The sequence below is a fragment of the Phasianus colchicus genome, chromosome 10 (genome assembly GCF_987193195.1).
Source record: "Phasianus colchicus chromosome 10, bPhaCol1.hap1.1, whole genome shotgun sequence".
Classification (NCBI taxonomy): domain Eukaryota; kingdom Metazoa; phylum Chordata; class Aves; order Galliformes; family Phasianidae; genus Phasianus; species Phasianus colchicus.
In genome coordinates, this window is record NC_143445.1 from 11,128,813 (window position 1) to 11,152,556 (window position 23,744).

Sequence of the window (23,744 nt, forward strand, 5' to 3'; positions counted from 1 at the left end):
CATACAAGATCAGACCAAGTACCTTTGTGGAATCCTTCCTACATTTTTTTTCTTTGTCTAAGTGGAGGAAGAAAATCAAAGAGAACCTAAGCCAAAAATTCTGATTTGAAGTCTGTAATTCTTGAGGTAAAATCAGTGTGACATGAGTGTGTCACTGTAGTTTGTTCAGATCAAATAGAATTTGTGACTAACAGTAAGACTCTTTGTTTCTTTAAATCTCAGGCAAGAACCTAAAGAAGCCAGAAATGGAATTTGCAAAGTTATGTCTATTAGCATGTACTTAGATATTTTTGTGATGCAACTCCAAACAGTGAGTACTGTGTGTAGCTGTGGCTCATTTCGATTTTGCATTAAATGACTGAAATTGCTAAAAGTTTAATGTAGATTTGCCAGCAATTCCTTAGAAAGACTGAGAAATATAGATGTATTTGAATTAAATGTATATGTATAATTTTTGAAAGTGCACTTAGCTGTGTATTATGCAATAGATCCAAATATAATCTTTTAATCCAAATATAATCTTTTAAATTTGCTTTAAAAATTTTAATAAATTAAATAATAATAATAATAATAATAACAGCATAGCATATTGATGCTATTTCTACTTTTCTGACACAAGAGAGACCCCACAGCCGTAACTCTTGGAATGCTTGTCACCCTAACAAGGTCTCTGTAAACCTGCCGTGGCTGTAGATTCTATCTTCAAGAACTGCCACTGCCCTCCTAGTGACCAATGAGACCGATGCACTTGTTTAACTTGTTCCAAGTTAAGTGTAGTCATTGAAATATTTGAAGTGTTAAACAAGTGCATGTTCCAAGTTAAGTGATCTCATGAATGAGACAAATCATAATGCATCAGAGGTTGGACAGGTTTCAATGTAGGGAACACTATGTGCCCAGCTCACTTCTTCGTGCTTCCTTTGTCTTTTAGGTGCAGGGAGAGGTTAGCACAACACCTGTAATTGTGTAAGATTCTCTGCAAACTTGCTTGGTTTTAGAAATTTCTTTATTTAAATACTATTTTTAAGTGGTTGTAAATTTCAGCCTGATTGGTTTAAATGTTATTTAAAACAAATCCACAGAAGAGGTATATAAGGTTCTAAATCTTAATCTACTCTGATGAAAAGCTGTGGAAGTGGCTGGTTCTGCCTTCTTTTGAGGCGGTCAGTGTAGCAGCAGCTCAGCACTGTTCTCCTGTTCTCCTACTAACTCCCTAATCAAGCTATGACATTAGTTGAACTGTTCATTTAAGGCTGACTATAGCATAGGTATAAAGTTAAGAACTTTCTGAGAGTTCTGGGTCCCCTACATGAAGCACATGAAGTGAGTCAAGCCCAGTATAGCAAGCCAATGAGGTATAGGAAGGTAAAGAAATCAGGTACAACAGCTATTCTTGTATAGCCATGGCTGTCTGGTGGGGCAATAGAAAGGATCTATGTATTGCTAACCCTGCAGTGTTCCACTATGAGAGAAGCTCTGATTTGAGGTGTTAAGCTGTGATCTTCAGGAAGCAGCAGCCTAGTGAGATTGAGAAAGAGCACTGAAAAGGTCAGTGCATATGCAACAGCTTAGTGATTTTGATCTTTTTCAAATAATGTGTGCAGTCTTGAAAACAATAGGTATGATGATCTGAATGCTCCTATTGGTTTGACAAGTACCTTGAAAATTATTATTATTTTTTTAATTCACCCGTATTTTAGTGAATTGATGTATTTGCCTAAAGACTTTCTTTCTGCTGCACTGTAACCATAGAGCAGAAAGCTGCTGCAGTGCATCTCATGTTTCCAAGTGCCCTAGTGCGTTAAAGTAGGTCAAAAATTGCATAAGATGCCATTACTGGAAACTGCTGTAGGCTGACTTGCATATAAAAACTCAGCTGTGCAACCGGCAAACGCACTCTGACAAACAGAGATGCAGTCACGACTTAAAATATAACAGGAAAGCTCCCTGAAATCTCCGTAGGACATGAATGGCTGTTGGAGCTGTGAGATCTTTGCTCTTAGAGTCTATGTTTCTGCTATCTGCTGAGCTGGAGCTGCCTGCCTGGCTTATCAGAGATGTCACGGTGTTGCTGTCTGCAGGGAGCTCAGACACGAGGCTCTTAACTCATTCTGGTCTGCAAAAGCTGTGTTCTGTATTTTCCAGCTTGCAGGCTGATCTCGAGGAGAAACGCAGTGCACAGTGAAAATCATGCTCGGTTAAGAATCTGTAGTAGCTGGTGATTAGTAGTGACTGATGGAAGTTGGTGGAGGACTGCTTGCTTTCTGTTTTTGCATCTATTTTAGGAGCTGGACCACTGGTGAGAGCGGTCTCCTGTATTTTTTCTTACTGCTGCTATTTCCCTACCATTGGCTCTTTCTAATAGGACTTCAACTAGCAGTTTGAGGGTTTATAATCATAAGCAATCACAGAGAGATATGTTTTGCTGTGACTATTTTTTAGTGCACTCTGTGAAGGGCATGTTAGTTATAAAGTATCTCGTGTGATGAATTCTGTTTTCCAAAGGTTTGAAATAGGTCTTTTCCTCCATCAAAGGTATCAGTGAGACCTATCTGAGCCAGGCAAGAGTTATTTGGATTCTGCGTTATCGCTAAGGAATCTTTGTGAACCAGAACTGCTTTATCCCCTGGGATTTGTGCGTGCTTGGTGACGTACCCCTCTGTCACCACGCCCATTTGAAATGAGCGGAGGGCTCCACACCAGGCGTCTGAGCAACCGGTCACAGGGCCAGGGCCTGCCGTGCTGCCAGCTGCTACGCGTGCGCCCGGCCCACTCCCTGCCCTCAGCTGCTGCTCGCCCCGCGGCCCGGACACAGCGCGCCGTCGTTGTGTCTGTGTTAGAATCTCGCCAGATGCCGGGGAACCGCAGGTAGAAGCCTGGCAGAGCACGCACAAGTTGGTGAGCCCGGAGCGCTTCCAGCTCGGCTTCAGTCATGCTAACGAGATGATGAGGAAATGCCAAAGGTGCCGGGGCTCTGCGGCAGGAGCATCCGTAAGCCCACAGGCTGCGAGCAGCCCGTAGATGCGTGAACTCACATCTCGGACAGTGGTGTCTCAGTGGCGATAGGCGGGGCGGCTCCCCGTGCAGCTGGGATGATTTACCTTCAAGTGCTTCATCGCGCTCTTAGAGCAGCGTGCGGACGTCAGGTCGCCGTTACGGTGCCGGCGATGGGACCGAGGGCAGCGCCGGCGGCCTTCTGGCTTCGCCGGCAGCCGCTGTGGCGTCCCGGCTGCGGCAGCTGCCGGCCTTCAGACCGAGCGCACGTGAGCGCGTTCTCCGTTTCATGACGAGGCCGTGCTGCCGGGCGCACCTCTCGCCGTGGGAGCGGCTCCGGCGCTTCGTTCATCGCATCCCCCTCTTCCCCTTCGGAGCGAGCGTCCCGGAGCGCCCGAACGTCGGTTAGGTTTGTAAGCGCCGATTTCGCTTTTGCTCGCTCCGCCGCCCCGCGTCCACCGGCAGCTCCGCACGGCCGGCGCGGGGCGGCGAGGCGCGACCCCGTCCTGCAGAGCGCGGCCCCAAGCACGCGGCGGCTGTGCGCTCGCGCCCGTCCCGCCCTGCGCTGCACGTGCTGCGCCCCGCGCGCCTGCGCACTGTGCGGGCACGTGCCGCGGCCGTTATTACCTCGGCCGTTGAGACCGGGAGCGGCGTGGCGCGGCGAGATCGGAGCGCACCGCGGGCTTCCGGAGCGAGCAGGTAACGGGCGGGCGGCTCCGGCGCTTCGAGAGGGGCGGGCGGGGAGAGGCGAGGCGGCGGCGGGGCCGTCGCGGCGCTGCGAGCGGGGTCGGTGCGCGGGGAACGGCGGCCGTGTTCTCGGCGCGCGTGGGAAAGGGGCGGAAATCGCCCGCGGCTGCGGCGCGTGGGGCGGCGCTCGGGAATGGCTGCGGTGCGGTGCTTCGGGCCGCGCTCCGTCAGAGCCCCGGCGGTGTGGGACGGCCGCGCCGCGCCGGTTGGAGCGGCGATCTGACTGCTGGCAACGCGCCGCCCGCTCCGCGTGCTGGACGCCGCCCGGCCCGGGGCGCGGCGCGCCGCTCGTGAAGTCTTTCAAGCACCGACCGGGGGCCAACCGCTGAACGCCGTCGCTGCTCCGCCGGTGCCGGCTTATTTTATCCTGCGCGGAATAAGCAGGATTTCTTATTACTGACTGTTAGCTTGAAGACGTACGTTCGTCGAGTGGCTCAATTACGTGCGATGTTTGCGTGCTGTCACTGCTGCTAGCTGCCGCTTTCGCGTACGGTGAACTTGCACGGGTGTGCGCCGCGTGCTGCCAACTGCGGGCCGGAGGGGCCGTGCTGTGCCGCGCAGCGCCGTGCTCTCCTGGGGCGGCCGTGCCCGCGAGGAGGCCGCTCCGCCCTGCCAGCAGCCTCAGCATCGAGTTTGGCCGGGCAGCGGCACGCGCGCTGCTCACAGAAGGCGCCGCGCCCCGCCCTACGCTTGGGGCTGAGTGTAAGGAATCACGGACTTACACAAACGTGGTTGGTTGGTTTGTTGGTTTCTCTAATAAATGTTTTGAGACCTTTTCGTTTCCCAATAGAATGTGTAATTCAGCAAAGTGCAATTTTACAGGCTGCTTTTTTGTAACCACAGGAAGTACTTGTTGTCTCGATCTTTGTTGTTAGGGCCATTACAGAGAACAGCAGTGCTACAGTAGCTACCATCGCTTGCTAAGTTCCTACTGATAAGGCCTGCAGATTTTGGTGAAGAAAAACGTGAACCAGCTCAGCTATTGTGGTGTTCTTAGTGGGCAGTCAGAGACATTGTGACCAAAAGCATCTATGATTTCACAGAGGGCTCTTTAATGTCCTTCTTCCTTCTTAGAGAACCACACCGAGTAACTCTTAGAAGAAAAAAAGAAGCTTTCACGCCCGTGTTGGGCTCCTGGGGGGTTATCCCAGTGCGAAGAAGCATCACCAAGTAATGAAGCAGCTTGCAGCAAACCTTGCCCTTCTGGGTTCTTTAGAGGACAGTGTTTATCCCAGCAAGTTGCGCCATTAGTGCAATGATTCAGAATCCTTCTGGTGGCAGTTCTTGTAGCACTGACACAGAAGAGCATAGAGATCACCAGGCAGTATCTTTATTGCCGAGATAAATAACTATGCTCCCACATTTCTCCAGCTGCGTTTCAGGCCTACAGAAACCATGTGATAAGCATGCAGCTAACCAGCTGGGCCTGGGGCTGACTGCAGTCAGCTAAATCTGTTCTGAAAATGCCCCCCCAAATTTGCCAGTGCAATTAAATGAAGGGGGGCTGTGTGACAAGGTAGCGATTTTTATGGTCTTTGATACTGTCTTTTGACCTTTATGCTGATCTGAGATTAAAACTAATGGATTGTTTATGCAGGAAGGAAAACAAGCACTGTGAAATTGCTTTGGGATTTCTCAATTTGCTGGAGTTGAAAAACTGGCATGCATGGTGAGGAGGCATAGGGAACTCTCACCGTTTGGGGCCTTGCTGGCAGAATCCAGATGGGAGGCAGGAGGGTAGGGTGTGTGTTCTGAGCCTGCAGGTGTGTGAAAGGGGCCTGCATCTGAAAGGTGATGTGAGATGCAGGGTGCTGAAATACCGCATGCTGGGATGAACCTGACATAGAAATCAAGTAGATGTTTCTGAGGCCTTCAATCAGTAAGTTGGGTGCGTTTCTTGGTGAGACTAAAAACAGTAATATGTCTAGATATTTTTCCAGTTGTTCTGTCAAAATGTGACAACTTCAGAAATCTGCCATCTGGAACAACATGGAAAGTGTCTTGGAATGGTGAGCTAACCAACAAGTGCTCACTTGAGAGGTTTCCCTCCTTTATTTTTAAATGCCAAGCACTGCAGTATTGCCTTGAGATTAAACTAATGAAGAGGTTTTATTTATTTATTTATTTAAATGGATGAGGAACATTTACTGTCAACTTTAATTTTTATTGGCTTTTCTCCACGTTTTTCTTAAAAACAAACAAACAAAACCACCACCAAACGAAGCCTGCTGTAGTTGCCTTGAAATGCCTTTATTGAGCTCCTGTACAGTCAGGCTGCACTTCCCACTTACAGCAGCTGCTGCTGTTTCTCTCCAGCACACAGATGTTGCTGCTGCAGTCAGCCATCGCTCTCACCACCATTTTCAATGTACAGTTCCCACTTGCAGCATTTTCAGTAAACACGGAATCAACGGAGTATACAGAAATAGCTTCTATAAAATTTCCATTAAAAAAATAACAAGTTTTTATTTACAAAGTGTTTGCTACTACAAAGTAATATTTCCTATAGGTTCAAATATACTATTTGCTAATGCCAGTGTTCCTATTAGGAAAGTAAAACTTTGTATATGCATTTTTCTTTATATCTTTCTCAGTGTTTAAAGCACGCATGATGCTATCGCATTCCTTTTATACTACTCCTAGCCACGTACGATGTGGTAGTAGAAGGTAACACTATTTGATCAGGGGGGAAAAAAAAAAATCAGGATTGCTTAATAGCAGTCCTGCAAAAATAAAACTTCACTGTGTAACTTAAAGGTATTTGGAGAATTCAGAAATCCACAGAAAAATTATTTAAGAAACTAAGCAACAACTTGGGCTTTCCCAAAGACACAGGAATTGAGCACAAGAAGAGGGAGGAATGTTTCTGCTGATGTTTGTGCCTGTGGTTGGGAGGAGGGAGCTGATAAGAGTACCAGGATAAGGAATAACTGATCAAAACTAAGAATTTGCCACAATTTCCATCACCGTGAACTGTATGTCAGTGCTTCTCCCCCTGCCCCTGGCAGGTTTACAGACTTCAAGCACAGCATTAAGACTGTAGACAGTCTTTGTCTACATTTGTCTACACCAGGCTTCCTTCTTAAAAGTCTTCATGTACTTCACTTAAATGGTTTCATGTAAGTGGTTTCTGTGTACTCAGTGGAAAAAGGAAGTGTTGGTACAAGGTACTTCCATGCAGAACGTAACAGGTGTCAGCAAGTGCAATTCCAGCAGCACAGTGATGGAGAGCTGCTGGGGACCTGCCCGGCTCACGGCTGGCACTGGTTTGCCCCCGCAGGAGCTTCCCTGCCAGCTGTGCAGGGCAGTGCCAGCAGTGGTGTGCTGGGCTTGGTTCTGAGTAGCATTTCTGGCTTCATTCACCATAGGTGTGGTGAGGTACAGGGTCATCATTTTTGCATGTTTTTTCAAAACCTCTCTAATCTGAAGTATTTTTTTATATATACAACCTGGCTTTAGAGAGAAGGGGGAGTATCTGAGATTGTGCAATGGATTTTGTTTGTTTGTTTGTTTTGATTCAGCTGGTATTTTACCAGGGAGGTTCTGGGAGATCCAATTAATCTGTTCAATACTGCAACCAAATTATTAATTGTTAAAGTTATCTTACAGTGTTAACAAATCCACTAAAAAAATGGAGACTGATTTTGTGGACTTTCTTTTCTGGTAAATATTTTTATCTTCTGACTGTTCAGGATACTTGCATGCGATCTGTAAAGTGTCCTCATCCAGACACTGCTATGGAATTAGTGTGTTTCACTCAGCCTGGGTAACAGTGTGGGTTATTACCAAAACAGGTTGCAGGGAAAGGCTCATTTTGTCTTGGAAAAGTTCCCTGAATATTGCATAGATGAGATTTAATTTAAATTTACAGCTGGGTTTAAATTGTATGCAGCTGCTTCTTGTTAGCCTGTGGTCTCTTATGTCTGAAGTGCTTAAGCCTGGAAGGGGTTAAGCTTTTAGAACTGGCATTTATGAAGTCTGAAAATTAAGTGCACATTCTAGCAAAGATGCTTTTTCTGCCCAAATCTGAACAGGGATTTTTGGTTTGTGACTTAGGCAGATCTCCTGAATTACTGGCTCCTGTCAAAGAGATCTAAGTGTGAAAAACCCATTTGTTCTGGCTGGGTGACCTATGGAGCAGGATGGACCGGGGGGTAACAGTCAGTGCTGCCTGGACAGGGACCTGTGGAGAGTGCAGTGTCTGTGTGAGCAGCTCCTGAGCTGGGAGGATGGTAAGGAACCACTGGGAACAAGGTTGGTTGTGGCAGTGTGCCTGGGCCCTGTGTGGTCTCTTAAAAACACTGACTGAAGTAAATTGACAGATAAGCAGGAGAGGGAATCTATGAACTCTGTTCAAGAAGTTGCAGGCTACTGGGACTAATGTGAAGAACAGCCAGAACAGAAGAACAGAAAAGTTCTCCCTTTAAGATGGAGTAAGTGTGTAGGAAGCAGAAGGATGTTGCCCTGAAGTATGGCTATGAAGAGAATTCATAAAATGTAAAAAATGTCAGTCTCTTCCCAGTTTCATTATATTTGGTTACTTAAAATATGCTCCTGAAAAGGAGGTATTCTTGCAATGAAAATTAGGTTAATGAAAATGCAAATTAGGTGGGTCAGTCAGAAGAGAACTGATTTGTTTACTAAACACTCAACCTTTTGTTTTTTAATGAATCCAAAGCCTGTGTGTCTTTAACTCATTAGAAGTAAAGTCTTCTCTATAAAGTGCCTGGATAACGTACAGCTGAAAGGAGGCAGCTAATTAGAAAAATGAGTACTGCCTGGTGCTTAATTGCAAATGTGAGTAAGTTTTGGCCACGCTCTTCATTTAAAGTATTGGGTGTGGTCACTAAAAGAGCACTTGGCATTTATAACCTTAACAGTCGAGTTCTGATTTCACTCATCATTTTATGTATCAACTTATTTGTTTGTTTTTAAAATAGGATGGGTCGGTAGGCCCATGTGCATCATGCTGTGTCAGGCTGACTTGGTTGTTCAGCGTGAGTCCTTCTGTTGGTATTTTGTATACTCAGCAACTTCCAGCTGGGAACAGGGCTATGGCCAGAATGGAAATATCTGAGCTGTGGTGTGTGGCAGTTTAAATTAGATAAAACAGTTATTGCAGCTAAATGGATATTGTCTGCTTTTACCTTCACTCAAATATATGTGCTGTCTTAGATTAGGTGCCATCAAATTAAGAGCATTCACATGTAGCAGTATAAGTTTTAAAATTAAAATTCACAGATGTTTTATCAGAGTTTCAAATGCTAAAATTATGCTGTCTCCTGCTCATGATTTTTTCATCTGGTTTGTGATGCTGCTGTGTTTTCCTCGAGTCAAATTTAGTGTTTTTTTTTTTTTTTACTGCAATATGTAAAATAACATTTATACACAGCATTACACTGCTGAGTGTATAAGCGTTCAGAAATAGCATAACAAAGGGCAGAAAAATGTCAAATAGAACTTGTATGAAAATTCAATTCTAACTCTGCCTTGTATGAGTCACCTTCTGGTGCCAGCTGCACCATTTCATATCTGTGAATACTCAGCACAAACAAGCAAAAACTGTGGTACTTGACTAGAAAATGAGAGAGCTGTCTTGCTACTGACTTTGATTGTCAAAAATCCCAGCTGCTGGCTGACACAGGGAAGGCTGCTGTGTTGAAGCAGCTGAGCGCTACTGCTGCTAGCTTAGTGGGAGCAGTGGGGTTGGTTAATATTCTTAATCCCTTTGTTGTTCATTAATTACTCAGAGCTTAAGGCAGATGCAACATCATCTGTATTTAGTGAGGCCCTTGCATTTACCTACTTTATTGTATTTATTAATGTCAATTAAGCTCAACAAGAAAGACTGAAAGGCATGCCTCAGATTGTACATGAGTGACTTTGGTTGGATAAGGCCCAGAGCTCTCCTAGTTCCCAGCCTCCGGTGTAACCACAGGAACACAGTGCTGTAGTTGAACTCCATCCTCAGCTGTAACTTGGCACAAAGAATCCTAAGGAAAGAATTTCCTTTTGAAGTTTCTAAGTGTTCTAACTTGTTTTGTCCTTTGTATTCCACTAGTTCAGAAAAATAACTTACAAAGTCTCTGTTCAACTGCCTAAACGTTACGTGCTCCTAAACTGAAAATTAGGAGGGGGAAAAAAAAAGAGTTGGTAGCTTTGAGTTAGCTAGAGAGCAAGGAGCTATGCAGGCTGCTGTGCTGATGGAAGCAGGCATCAATGGGAGCAAGGTATCACTGGAGATCTTCCTCCCGCAAAGCACTCTGACTGCTAATAAAATACATAATAAAATACATTCCATTTCTGGGCAAGAAGCCTTTTTTTTTTTTTTTTTGGCCAGTATCTTATAGTTCAAAGTGCCTCAAGCTCAGAAGTTGTTGAATGTTTTGCTGTTTTTACTTTTTGTGAGATTTTGAGTGGGAAACTTGGAGACAGTATACAGGTAGATTTGCCCATAAGGTATTGAGGGGTGAGGAGTAATTACTTGAGAAGATGCTCCCCCCCCTCTTAAAGTGCCTCAGGATGTCCTGTGTTCATCAGGTATCTTCCATCTGCTCTGCCCAATGAAAGCTGACAGGACAATATATTTTTAAGAATAAAGGCAATTGCTGTTTAAATGAAGTGTCATTCATGTAGCTAATGGTATGTCCAGAGCATCTTGTTGTCTCATCTCGCATTTTAGACATTTTAGAGAGTACATTGACTCTCTCTGTAAGAATATAGTTTTCTCTTGGTAAAGCTTTTCTTTGTATAGAGGTAGCGTTACAGATTTGGTTGCAGTGAGGTGTTGTAAACCTCAGCCTGCTGTTGCCTCTGAGCCACGTGCATAGGGCAGTCTAACAGTCTTGCCTGGAGGGTGAATAACAAAGTAGGCATATGGGTTTTTCTTTTTCATTTCTGCACTTGCATATCATTTGTGTAAGCTAGATCGCTCTGCCTTCCCAAAGAAGAGCTGTATGTCTTAAAAATGGTGCTGTCCTAATGTTAAATGCAGGAGTTCAAACTATCTAAAAAAGTTTTGATGTGCATGATTTTTTAATGTGAATATGCAGATGTGTTTGTATGCTTCTTGCGGTTTTACCTGTCCTGTATGTAGCTAGTCATGTGCTAACAGCTGTACAACAGCCATTTTCTTAGCTGAAGGTGCTGGTTCACCTTCTTATCTCAGGCCGAGTGCTTCAGTGGCTTGTGTGTGGTCTTGTAAAAGCTGAGGTGGACTCAGCCCATGCTGTGCCTGAGTAATGGCCAGCAGTCAGTGGCTGCAATGTGCTGCCACTGCTCAAGCAAATACTAAGCTGCCTAATCCTTAAATAACAGAGACAATGCCACTGAGATCTGACAGGTACTATACACATACTTAGAAAAAGGTCAACTACTGATATACAGTATGAAACTGAGAAGAAATACTTCTCATTTACCTAGCTGACAAGAGGGGCTAGTTAAAATATTGGACATTGGAACACCACAAGAACTGTACATCTACAGTGTTTTGCTATTATGCAAGGATTTTTAAAAAGGTCTTTGTGAGTGGATGTGATGTTAAACACAGAATACAGAGCCTACTGTTTATAAGCATAATTTAACAGTTCAAAGGGAATTCGTGTTGTGTAACGTTAGTTAAATTATTTTAACCTGTTCAATACTAATGTTTTTCGAAAGTGCATTGAGGTGTGTGCAGCAGAAGTTAATGAAAAGCAAATTATCTATCATAATCCATGATGACTAGAATGCAAAACATGAAATTACATATTGTCAACATTTATTTTTTCCTAGAAGTCTGAACTTTCCATTACCTCACTTGAAAACATACTGCCTGAGATCCTTAATATGTAGAGGCCTCTCTTTTTTTGTTTTGTTCTGCTTTTTTAATATACGTGCCATAAAGTCAAATGATTATGTTTGAACAGTAAAAGAGAAGTTACATGGGATATGCTGTCATCCATAAATCACTGTTACTGCTTTTGTTTCCTTGAAAAAAAACTGGTGCATAGAATGCTGTTTCTATGCTGACTGCTTAATAATGGCTAATAATCATTTGTAATAAGTTAGGTTTGCAGTACAAACAAACATATGAACCTTTCAAAAGAGACGAGCTTCTTTTAAAGTATCTAAAACGGATTTAAGCTAATCCAAGATTGATTTAATAACCTGTAATGTATATTACTTTAAGAATCTTCAATACAGCAAGTTGAACAGAAAAAAAGCAAATATTGTAACAGCTCCTTTTCCCTACAACAGTTTTCATACAAGATAGTTTTAAATAGCTTTTTTAGCACATCCATGTGCTCCCCCCTTTTCCTCCCTCCCCCACTTTTTTTTATTTTTTATTTTTTAAAGGTAGAACATCCAAAAGACAACACAAGAATTGGCTCTTTCTTCCCCATCTGGTAAAGATATGATGAAGACAGAAGCTTGAGACAGAATATCCCAAAATGGAAAATACAAACTTAATGTTTACTTTTCCACATCTCCAGGGACTTTGTTCTTTTCCTTGGTTGTAGTTGATAAAAAAAAATAGCACTTTGCTCTCTGTCTGCATGTTACTCTGTTCAGTTATAAAAAGTTTCCAATTTCAGCTTTGGATTAATTTATTTTGGAGCTTCCATTTTGCTTCACTGAACACAGTGCAAACCAAGGCAAGAAACCTAAGTAAAATCCAAATGTGAGCTCCCATTAAGAATATATATGAGCAGCGTTTTGCATATCCATTTTTACTGTCTTTACTCTGGGGACGAAGGATCGTCTTCATCTTCATCCTCTTCTTCTTCATCATTGAATGAGCATGGAGTTTCTCCCCGTGATTCAGAGTAGCGTGATGTTGCACTACTGGACTGCTGACTGCTAGGGGCAAGAAATTGCCCAGTTGCTAAAGCCACTTCAGTATCGAAACACAACCCTGGATTCTCACTATTAAAACAACAGAAATGTTAAAAGTTTAGAAGATTTCTCATAAAGCATTAAGCTTTCTTTTTTGCCTGTTTTTCCTTTAGGTCAAGAAATGATGTCAAAAAAGAAACATCCTAAAGCTTTATGTTAAACAAGGCTAACAGTTGTGAAAATTGCTGAAATGTTGGAAAATAGCCTGAAAAACATTGACTTCCACCCCCCCCCCTTCCCCTATTTGCCTAGTAGAATTGCTCAAGCTGAAAAAAGGACCTGGGGACTTGGTGTTGGTTGATGCTTGGCTGAATGTGAGCCAGCAGTGTGCCCAGGTGGCCAAGAAGGCCAATGGCATGCTGGCTTGTATCAGAAATAGTGCAGCCTACAGGAGCAGGGAGGTGATTGTCACCCTGTACTCAGCTCTGCTGAGGCTGCACCTCGAGTGCTGTGTTCAGTTTTGGGCCCCTCAAAACAGGAAACACAGTGAGGCCCCAGAATGTCTCCGGAGAAGGGCAATGAGGATGCAAAGGGTCCTGGAGCACAAGTCTTGTGAGGAGCAGCTGAGGGAGCTGGGATTGTTCAGTCTGGAGAAGAGGAGGCTCAGGGGAGAACTTATTGCACTCTACAACTGCCTGAAAGAGGTTGTGACATGGTGGGGGTTGGCCTCTTCTGTGTAACTAGTGACTAGAGGAAATGGCCTAAGTTGCAGCAAGAGAGGTTCAGGCTGGGTATTTGGAACAGGCTGTCTAGGGCAGTGGTTGAGTCATTGTTCCTAGAGATGTTCAAGAAATGTTTAGATATTGTACTAAGGGACATGGGTATAGTGGGAAAATGCTGGTGGACTAGATGGCTGGACTAGATGAACTTGGAGGTCTTTTCCAACCTTGTAAAAACACAAGGGCTTGGAAGTGATTCTATTCTTCTGAAACAATAGACATAAAATAACTAGCATGTTTAAAATGTAGATTTAACCTTTCAAATACAATTAGTAAAGAGGACTTTCACAACTGAAAATCAAGCTTAACAGAAAACATCCTATGTCCTGCATGTAAATGGTATGAACTACTGAGGTCACTGAAAGTATACAAGAATCATTAATAGCCTTGAATAAGAAATGACTGTATTTACCTTGATTTTGAATCAGTTGTGCCTCCTGCTATCTCTGAACGTGAAACTGCTTGTGCTGAATTTGAAAGTAATCCTCGGTTCATCCATGACAATCCTGTAGACATATCTAGAAGACAGTACAGCTGCACTCATTATGGCTACTTAGATTTTTTTTTTCTTTTTACAGTGTTATACTTTGCATTCTGTTTGTAGTTAGGATTCTGCATTTATTTTACAAGAGAAGCTTAGATTGATTTTTATACTGTAGATGTGTTCTTGCTTAATCAAAATGAAATATATATTCTCCAGTGTTTGTAGGTACACTCAGGCCTTGCTAAGCCCTCAGATGCAGAATTATTAGTATGAGTTACAAAGAACATGTTCTGACATTTTCTTCCTGTGTTTGCAGGGGGTGGCCAAACCATTTGGTATGATAGCACTGTATTTAGATTAATAAAGCGGGTTAGAAATGTATCACAGTTTTTTTCCTGGTCTTTTGAAAGGGTGTACCTGTACCTACACGCTTAATATTCTGGAAGAGTAGCAAGTCACTGCTAGTTATTTTGAGTTTAATTAACATTTTGGGATAATTGCTACCTTCTTTTTGAAGAGAAGGATGGAGGAAGGCATGGATGTAATGCATATGACAGAAAGAAGCTTCAAGGGTACGTGTCCTTGCCCTGTGCTTCCATTGCCTAGTGTTCCCAAATGCTGATTTCTAGTTGGGCTCAGAGGAGACAGGGAAAATATAAAGTCTGTGCAAGATGGAGAGTGCAAGAAGCCTCTCCCTGTCTGGAAGGGACTGCCAAAATAGGAGCCTGCCTGTGATTACAAGTCTTACTACATCTGGTACAGTAGCTGCACACATGAACCAGTTTGAAAAACCTTTCCAAGATGATGCAGTTTCATCTAAGAGTGGCATCCTTATTATGAACTAGGCATGTACTTGCAGCAGATGGATTTGGTAGAAACTTCTACTAGACATGAGAAGGCTCTAAAGGATTATCTTCACTAGCCTTTAGTAGTTAATGCAAAAGTAGATAGTGTTGCAGAAGATTATTGCTGGTAGCTGAACAAGCTTATTCATTTGTCAGTATTCTTATCTTTCATTCCATCTCCAGCTTGTTCTCTAAGCCAGGCTTGTTATGTACGTAGACTGCAAAGCACTTCATGCAGAGGAGAACAAAGACGTGTCTTAATACAGAGAACCTAAATCACACCACTTTGTCTGCTGCTTTAGTGGCAATACACTAGTGGGATATGCTGTTACCACAGCTATCGATGCCTTAGAATTTTCCTTTTTTTTCCTCATCTGCAGTCTTATTTCTAGAAGTGAGGACTCAATTGACAAAGGCAGGCCTTTGGTTTTGCATTAACAGTCTGTATTGTAGAGTCTGTACAGCTTAAAATACACAGGATTTGGATAGTTATACAAGAGTTTATGCTTATCTCAGTCCATGACATATTTCTGTCCTTCTACTAGTTTCTCACTCCCTCCTTTACCCTTCGATTGTTCTGGTCTAAGCCCTTGGACAGCTAGTTCTATGTGCTGAATAGCCAGAAATTCCTCTGCCAAATAAGAACCTTTCAGGCGTGAGGCCCTCAGATGCTATCTTTAAGCTGGTGAAAGTGTAGTATTAAAGAAAACGTTTCTCTTTCCGTAATAAGAAGCTGGCAAGTGGTTGTAGTGCATTCTGTTATCTGTCCATCACTTTCTCTGGATTACCTGCTTAGCTAAAGCTGCACTTCCATGTTAACTTTTACCATTGTTCCCTTTTGGGAAAAAAATTAAATGTTAAGGTGGTCATGTCAGCTTTAGAAGTATGCATTGTTAGGAAAGAATAGAGCAATAGAAAAATGTGTTAAAAACACAACTTAAGATGTATGGATTCTCTTTCTACGTGGTATAAATATGCCTCAGCTTCTGTTTATTTTAATGGCAGTCAAGACACTTGAAGATCACACTACTGTAGTTCTTAAAAAAAGTGCATATGTGTAGATATATACAAATACATACACACATCTATATCGTGTTTGTTTGGTGGAACATCATGAAACCAGTGGAAAAAGACAGTATTACTTCTTATCAAGTTAAGCCACTTACAGAACGGCTAAAATATATATTCCTCCTGAAGAGGACATACTCTAAGGTTTGGTGCGTATGGTAACAGTTCAGCAAATTATATGGATGTTGAGTGCAACTAGAAGGCAAGAAGCTACTACGTTTAGACATTAGAACAGGACTGCTTTCATGAAGGCGGCTACTCTAGGAAAACTTGAATCTCGACTGTGATAAATTTACTCAGTGAATAAATAAGAAATGTGCTTTTGATTTACTTTTCTTGTATAGTTGTATTCGTAGCCTGTGTACTTAATGGGCCATCCTGAGAGTGTGGAAGTAAACCATGAATTCCAGAAAACAGTAATTTACCCTCACATTCACTGCTGCATATAGTGGAAGAAACAATGCCTGAAAACTGCCCAGGTTAAAATGGGAGGTTATACTGAACTGGGATGTGTAATCAGGCAAATATTGGATTTTCAAGTATTGTGCAAAACTTTTAAATCTTTTCCTTTATATACCATTAACTCTAGATTTGCTTTGTGTAATTAAGTTGCAAACAACAGACAGAATACACCTGTGAATGTACTTATTCTAATAACACATCATTTTAGAGGCTGAAGCAGCTACATTTAACCCATATCTAAAGAATACTGTATCTCAATACATTTCTAGTAAAAGCACAGATTGATACCTTTCCTATTAAAATTCAAGACAGGTTTCTGGCTGCTGCTCTGCTACTGGTGAAACAACCCTAATCACAGCATTCTTGCAATATGCAATCTTATAATCTGTTTTAGCTGTTAGAAGTTGGTTGGTTTTTTTTTTTTTTTTTTGGAACAGAGTATGTCTTGTTTCTTCCTTGTATGGGAATGCTGTGGTTATCTGCCTGTAATGCTTTCAATAACTAAGTCACACAAGCAGTACATTGATGTGGCTGATGTTTTTTCAGAACAAGTCAATATTAATCACTGATTTAGCTATATAGGTTTTTTTTTAATTTTTAAAATCTGGTTTTACACTGAAAAGAGGGTAAGAAACTTGAAGAAATCCTGTTCTCTGATTATGCATGAATGCAGGATTAAAATTAAATAGAAAGTCATTTTGCTCTTCAGTGGGGTCCAAGAAACTCAAAAGACTTTTTAGCAATATTGGAAGATGTGGTTCTGCTGCTGTCCTTTGCCTTGACATTGGTAATTTGTGATAAATGATACTTACTGAATCAAGCTGAAAGAATTCTTACTTTGTTCCTTGTGAATTTTTTTTTGTTGGTACTGGTGCAGCATCAGACAGGTGTGTAATTTCAAGAGTGAGTGAAATTAAAAGATGTATTCTGAATTTTAAAATCTACAGAACAAGTGACTAGGAAAAACAAGTATGTTTTGATTTAATATAAACACATTTGTGGTAGTTTGAAATGTTGAGCTGCATAAAATGTATTGCTTTTCGTGAATACAGCTGAATTCTGATGTATTTTCAGCAATTTTTTGACATCATATATTTTAATAACTAATGTGGATTCCTCTTTGGAATCTCTTGTTTTACTCACAGATGCTCAGTTCTTAGATGGCATATGCTGGCCACTTTTTATCAAATTATCACAGCTTTATGTAGTAAATGGGAGTATAAAAATGACTGACCAAGATAATAAAGAGAGCAGGAGAACCCACGGTCCATGTACTTAAGAGCATGCACACAGCACTGAGCACATCCTACATGGACAGAGATATGGGTAAGTCTTAGCTGAGCTCACCCACCTCCAAGTGTGAACACAGCTGGGTCACATATAGGGTTAAACTCAACCAATTCAAGATTTTCCTTTCCTCTTTTTCCTTTCTCACTTGGGAAGAGCTCCCTTCTTCTAGTTTGCTCTTCCACATATACACAGTTATTCAAAATGAATAAAAACTGTTCTTAGTTCAGTCACTTTAGTTACTTAAGAAATAATTCCTTCATGTGGCAGATCCCTTGAAAGTTTGTCACCAGCCCCACTGTTTTTCACTTAACTTCAAACATAACATATCTGTGTAGGTTAACATCTCTAAATTTGCTTTGGTTAGCTAACATTATGATTCTGATAAGGAACAGTATTTAAAAGTGACAGTTAACTTACCTGTGATGTATCCTTCTAAAGCTTTTGGCACCAGAGATTTTGCAGTTCTTAGGTCTTCAGCTGAACATTTGCCTTCCTCGAGCCCAAAGGACATTCCCATTCTCTTCAGCACCTCACTGTCATCATGAATCTCAAAAGTGTTATCGAAATTGAAGAGGTATTCAAATCTGCATTTAAGAAGTTGAAGTGAGATGACTTAGGAAAGTATGGCTTTGCTTTTTCTTTTCCTTTTTTTTTTTTTGTGTGTGTAAAGGGTCTCTAAGAAAAAATAATTTCTTTCCTGCTTCTTTGTCAGGAATGCCAACAAAGTTTAAAATGGTACTTTGTCAATTAAAATGACTTTACCATTTCAGGAAGAAAGGCTAACATTTTCAACCTCATTAAGCAAATTCAAAGGAGAGTAAGGAGGTCTTAATAGACACGAACGTTCACTTGTACTAAATCCAATACTTTTAAAGGTCATCTGCAGCTCCGTCACTATAGTAAGTAAGTATTTTGTTTTCACTTCTTTTATTTTTAACTTTCTGTTCTAATCTGCAACACTCCTCCTGTGAACTGACCTATTTACTTTGCTACAGTTTTGCTTTTTGGATGCATTTAGATGCAGCTAGCAGAGCAGTTTGGTTAGACTTCTATGTTCAAAACCTAAAATTTCTGCTACAGTATTCTCAAAGTGTTTTTTATTGCATGTACAAGTGCAGATAACACTACAAACTCAAGTGAGCTTTAATGATGGCAGGGGTATTTAGACTGGCCTTCCACTATCATCACAAGCTATTAAAGGCACAGACAGTGTTGGCTGCTCCAATGATTATAATAAAAGGCTGGTTCAAAGGAACTTGTTTTCTGCTGACAGAAGCTCCATCCCCAGAAAAACAACCCGTGATAGAATCTTTAAAAGGTAATTCTGATGGATGCGTCTTCATTGATCTCTTGAATTAAGATGAACTCTTCTGTCATCTGTGGATTTTCTTTATTCTATTTTATGCCCTCTTTAAAAATATGTTTGAGTAAGTTTGGAAAAGTTGTCCCTTGTGTGTGTGTACAAAAGTTGTACGTAGTGCTTTGTACTAGATGCAGCTGTTTCTGTTACAGGCATCACTTCTGTTGTGACTTCTGTGATATTCTGTACAATCTATATTGCTTATGTAGCTCTAGTTATTTAGGCATAACTGCATCAAAAGGAAAAATCAGTGTGTGACTGTACCTTTAATTGGCACGCTTACTTTCCTGCTGTCAGTACTGGTGTGGCTGAAGTCATGCAACTATGTTTAAACAAAAGGGATGGGAGGCAAGCTGTGTAGTAGTAACTGATTTCAGCTTTTATGGTCCAGTACTAAAGGCTGTATTTATTAATAGCTCCACGTTTTTCCTCCCATGTTGTGGCCAAATACTAGATATTAGCAAGAAGTGGAACACACTAAACTAACAGTATTATTTCTCCTCCATTATTTCTAGCAACTAGAGTAGTAAACTCTACACTCCTCCTACTTCTGCCATTAATAGCAATTGGATGTTTTTTTTTTCAGAAACTTAACGTGGCCCCTTTTTGAACTTACATAAACTTCTGGCATGCACATCTTTACTGCTATCATTTGCAGAAACAAACTGTAACAAAACCACTTATGTTCTTTTTCACTTAAAAATCTTTAACTTGGTAACTTATCTTAATTTTCTCTAATTTTAAAGTTTAATAGGCAACTGGGAACAGTTGCATTCTGGGCACATTCCCTCTGTCAACCATGATTGTATAGACATCTGTGAATCTACTGCCCTCTCTTCTCTAGGCCAAATGGTCCACCTGCGCCTGATATGAAAGACCTTTCATTGCTACAGTCACTCTTGCTGCCTTCCCATTTCTCCTGGTTCTGCTGTACTTCTTAAAAGGGCAGGCCAGGTAAAGAAAGTACTGTCTGCCTCAAGTTTTATGGGCTGTTTCTTGCTTTTTTTCCTAATAATTACTAACAATGTTTTGGCCATTACTGAGAAATCAACTTCTGTTCTTACAAAATGATCTACTGGGCTGCTATCTTATTTACTCAGTGTTAAACCCAGGCTTAGAGGTCAATACTGTAATGTTTCCAAACTTCACCTCTCCCTCGGAAAGTGTGAATTTGATCGACAATAATTTCACCTGCCTCTGTGTCATCTACATGCACGTCATCTCTTATGTCATCATCTACTACACTAACACTGACCAAACTGCTCATTTCCTTGAATAACTTTTCTTATTTTTACCAGTAGTATACATCTGTTGTTCCCTTTCAGTAGAATAAACAATAATTTGGTTTGCTTTTTTTTTCCCCCTTAGCATTCAGTCTGTTATCAAATTAATGAACAAATCTTTTGTCTTCAGTCATTTTTTTTTAAGGCCTACTGTGGAGTGGCCCGGTGACGTTAAACAGATTATCTTGTTCCATGTTGAGTGAGTCAAGAAAACTACTGTGCAGCAGGTGACATCATACTACCCAGTCTATGTACAGGACATCAAAATCTTTTTAACTTCTCCCTATTACTTGGGTTGCTGATTGGTTAAAAACAAGAACTAAACAAAATCCCCAAACCAACACAGAATCAAGAAACAAAACAGTGTCATATTTGTCACTGTCTGTTCTTTTGGTGCTATAGTAATTTCAGGAAGTTGTTTGACTTACACTATACAGTAGGTTTTAAGTCAGTATTAAAACAATGTTTATTTTTTAATTACATTTTCTTTTTAGTTACATGTTTTAATAATACTGCTTTGGGCATGTTGGTGATAAGTGACATGACAATGCATGCTAACTGACTGAGTACAGTTAAAGACTGCATTTATATACTACAGAACAAATTCTGTAACCTACAGAAAAAAAAGCAAAACCACCTGCTTTCATCTAGTCAATTAGTTATGATTGGATTAACAATGATATAATAGTACCTTTCATTATCAGCTTTCTAGTGCTAGTAAAATGGCTAAAATAAAATAATAAGATAAATAATAAAATGGCTAGTGCAGTGCTAGTATAAAACTTGATTCAAGTCATTCTGTCCTGTGCATGAATGCTCCTCGAAATGTCAGCCTTAAGTGCCTTTTACAACAGTGTAAGTCAGCTTGTTTTAACTAGCAGTTGTATAAACAATGGTTATAAACTTTTTCCTGTTACTACTGTAGTTGGATTAAACATAAAAATGAAAACACCAAACTGAGCCAAAGTACCCATGAAATAAGTGACTGTAAGTGCACTATTACTTTACAAAATGCACTATTACTTTACAAAAACTAGGGAAAGCTTCTCACACTTGTTCAGAGAATAATTCAAGTCCACAAAGAAAATAAAATTCTAAAAGTTGATTCCACAAACACTTACTTGTCACTTGATATGCTGCAGTCAATAACGGTTCTCTTGCTAGTGTTGACGATTAAGAAAGGCAGCTGTATTGTGGAGTTTGAGGCTGGGGGGCCTTGATTTTGTTGTTCATTTTGCTGATTTCTCTGTACCAAGTTTTTGAATGCTATTTGCTGCAGAAAGAAAGGAAAAGCAATCACTGAATGAAGACATCAATGTTTCCAGGAACTGGAACTTTACAAGCTCTTGTCTACCAACTCTCAGTGCCTCCAGTAACATTCCGTCAGGTATATCTTCCTCATCTCCCCCCAACGTGAAACAATGGTGTGTAGTGGAAAATGTTTCCTCACCCCTTTAGAAAAAGCTCTGCAGTCAGACATCTATCTCCTCTGTTATCCTATATGTGTAATTATCTCAGACTAAGAGCGACTTAACATTGAAACAAAAGTTAACAAAAACTACTGCATTCTGCCTTTCTCCTGATCCATACTTCCTTCCCCTTCTCATTCATCACCCTCTTTTTCTCAAACTCAAAACAATACATTTTGAAATTCTCCATTTTCAGCAGGTGCTGTGACATCAGCCCCTCTCTACTGTTTTGCCATACTGGACCATGCAGAAAAATACGTGGTTTTAAGAAACGTTATTTGAGGGATTGGAAGTCCATGTACTCACCCACTTTGAGGTACTGTTTCTCATACTTAGGGGGAAGATAGGTAGACAAAATCCCTAAGGACTGCTCAATCACTTGAAAGTGAACATAATTAAGAATATAATTACAGTTGTAGATAGTAAGGGTAGGGCAAATCTGTCATTTTCAGACCAATAGTTAGAGAATCTGAGTTGTGTTATTTTAATCAGGATAATTTCATGTTAATCAGAGAAGCTTCTAATTTATTAGGTGAGTTGGAATCAGAACTGTGTCCTAAATAGGGGGAGGATGGGAAGCCAGCTATTTAGTTTCCATGAATATTGGCTGAAAACTACATCATTATCTTTGCACCAGGGAAAGAAAAATAGCCTTACTGCCAGTAACTTCATGCAGAAGTTTGACTGCATTTAAATAGTGAATGCCCATACATAAGTGCTTTTATTTAACAATGCTCCTAACTGTACTTATAAAATGTTACTTTATTTCTAAGGATGCATTTGAAATACATTTCTGCAAAGAAGGCAAAAATACAAGTTGCCTCTAAGTCTTCTTGTGTGCTTCTAAGAATTTACAAGAGCTGCATTTGCCAGTTTTTCATTCTTAGGATCCAGAAATTCCTCTCTCCCCTAGAACAATTTAGTATGTACCTACACACATACAGCTGTAAATTTCATAGCTTACAATGAGTTTTTTTTTTCAGTAGGAACTAGTCAGAGAAGGGGCTTGGAGTTGCTCCAATTTCCACTAATGCTTGTAGTTTCAGCAGAACCTTTACAAAATGGCTGTGGCACACAGATGCAGCATGTTGCTTTAGAATGGATAAAAATGAACCAGGGCTTCAGGGTGAGTAGTTCCCAACTTAGAAACTTGAAAGATCTCAAGTATGAAACTTTTTCTCCCTCGTACATCATAGCTAAAGAATTTAAGAGGTTCTAATGCATTGGATTCTTACTGGTTAATTTCATTTATATTATATAAGATAATCAAACACATACCTGCAGCAGCAGTTCCTGTAGCTGGGCTCGTTTCTCTTTTATCCGTTCAATCCGCTTCTGTTTTTCTATCTTAAAATACAAATGCATCATGATAATTAATTAGTTACCTTGTCTGCTTCGTTGTGCCAGACTGAACAGGTTTTACAGTGACATCAGTGTGCTGAACACCTTTACAAAAAAAATCCCTTTCTATTGCTAAGTGGTGAATTCCAGGTACAGTAAGCAAATTTCCAATCTTTTCAGCCCTACCCATTTACTATATATACCACATATTTACCTTGTATTGCTTTTTTCAGACAAATTATGTTGTCTCATGACTATTTTTAAAAAACAGGACTGAGAAACCACACTGTCTTTCCCTATCAACAGTGTTACTTTCAGTAAAGAACCAGCCCCTATGAGACTGCATCTCTTCTCCACCCATTCCTACTCTTCAGTACTGTCCACTGAGTGCTGACTAGCACCAATACTTGAGGGGGTGCTTTGCATTTTTTTTTCCCTCTTGCCCTGCATTCTTTTTTAATTGTGCATCCCTTCCCCTCTTCTCCCAGCTGTGAGCTACCAGATAAAAATGTCATCACTTGCATCTTTCCAGCCACTTCCTCTCTTTGTTTGGACTGTTCATCTGAGACTTGATAGAAATAATGGTATTTCAGAAGCAAAAAGAGTCAGCAGTAATGTTTCCTACATTAGCACATCATCTGTTTCTTGTAACAGTTTAGTTAAATTTACAACACAAAGTTGTTTTCAACCTAAAAATGCAGTGTTTAGGTCAGTAATAGTAATGAATGCGTACTGACACTGCAGATGTAACCAACCACTGTTCTGGGAAAATGCTAACAAAATGGGCAGTAGCCATCATGCTTCA

The 23,744-nt window shown here is 40.9% G+C and overlaps 1 protein-coding gene and 1 long non-coding RNA gene across 22 annotated transcripts in view; one reads left to right on the top strand and one right to left on the bottom strand.

Moving 5' to 3' along the window:
• The first annotated feature begins 600 nt into the window (after positions 1-600).
• Positions 601-23,744, top strand: part of LOC116230888 (uncharacterized) — a 51,395-nt gene continuing 28,251 nt past the window's right edge. For 3 of the 14 annotated variants that reach the window (XR_016469624.1, XR_016469623.1, XR_016469613.1), the window contains exons 1-7: positions 601-3,693; positions 17,342-17,522; positions 18,257-19,800; positions 20,275-20,356; positions 21,409-21,516; positions 21,795-21,914; positions 22,582-22,724. This is a non-coding gene — a long non-coding RNA (uncharacterized LOC116230888). Of the gene's footprint in view, positions 3,694-17,341; positions 17,523-18,035; positions 18,108-18,198; positions 19,801-20,274; positions 20,357-21,408; positions 21,517-21,794; positions 21,915-22,581; positions 22,725-23,744 lie in introns of those variants that run through there. The other 11 variants (XR_016469620.1, XR_016469616.1, XR_016469614.1 and 8 more) reach the window with 11 other exon arrangements.
• Positions 5,971-23,744, bottom strand: part of TFDP2 (transcription factor Dp-2) — a 53,402-nt gene continuing 35,628 nt past the window's right edge. For all 8 annotated transcript variants that reach the window (XM_031596301.2, XM_031596299.2, XM_031596303.2 and 5 more), the window contains 5 exons: positions 22,877-22,945; positions 21,251-21,402; positions 17,904-18,070; positions 13,750-13,855; positions 5,971-12,648 (listed from right to left, as the gene is read on the bottom strand). In XM_031596301.2, the coding sequence (XP_031452161.1) occupies positions 12,462-12,648; positions 13,750-13,855; positions 17,904-18,070; positions 21,251-21,402; positions 22,877-22,945 (681 nt within the window). In that variant the 3' untranslated portion in view covers positions 5,971-12,461. The remainder of the gene's footprint in view (positions 12,649-13,749; positions 13,856-17,903; positions 18,071-21,250; positions 21,403-22,876; positions 22,946-23,744) is intronic.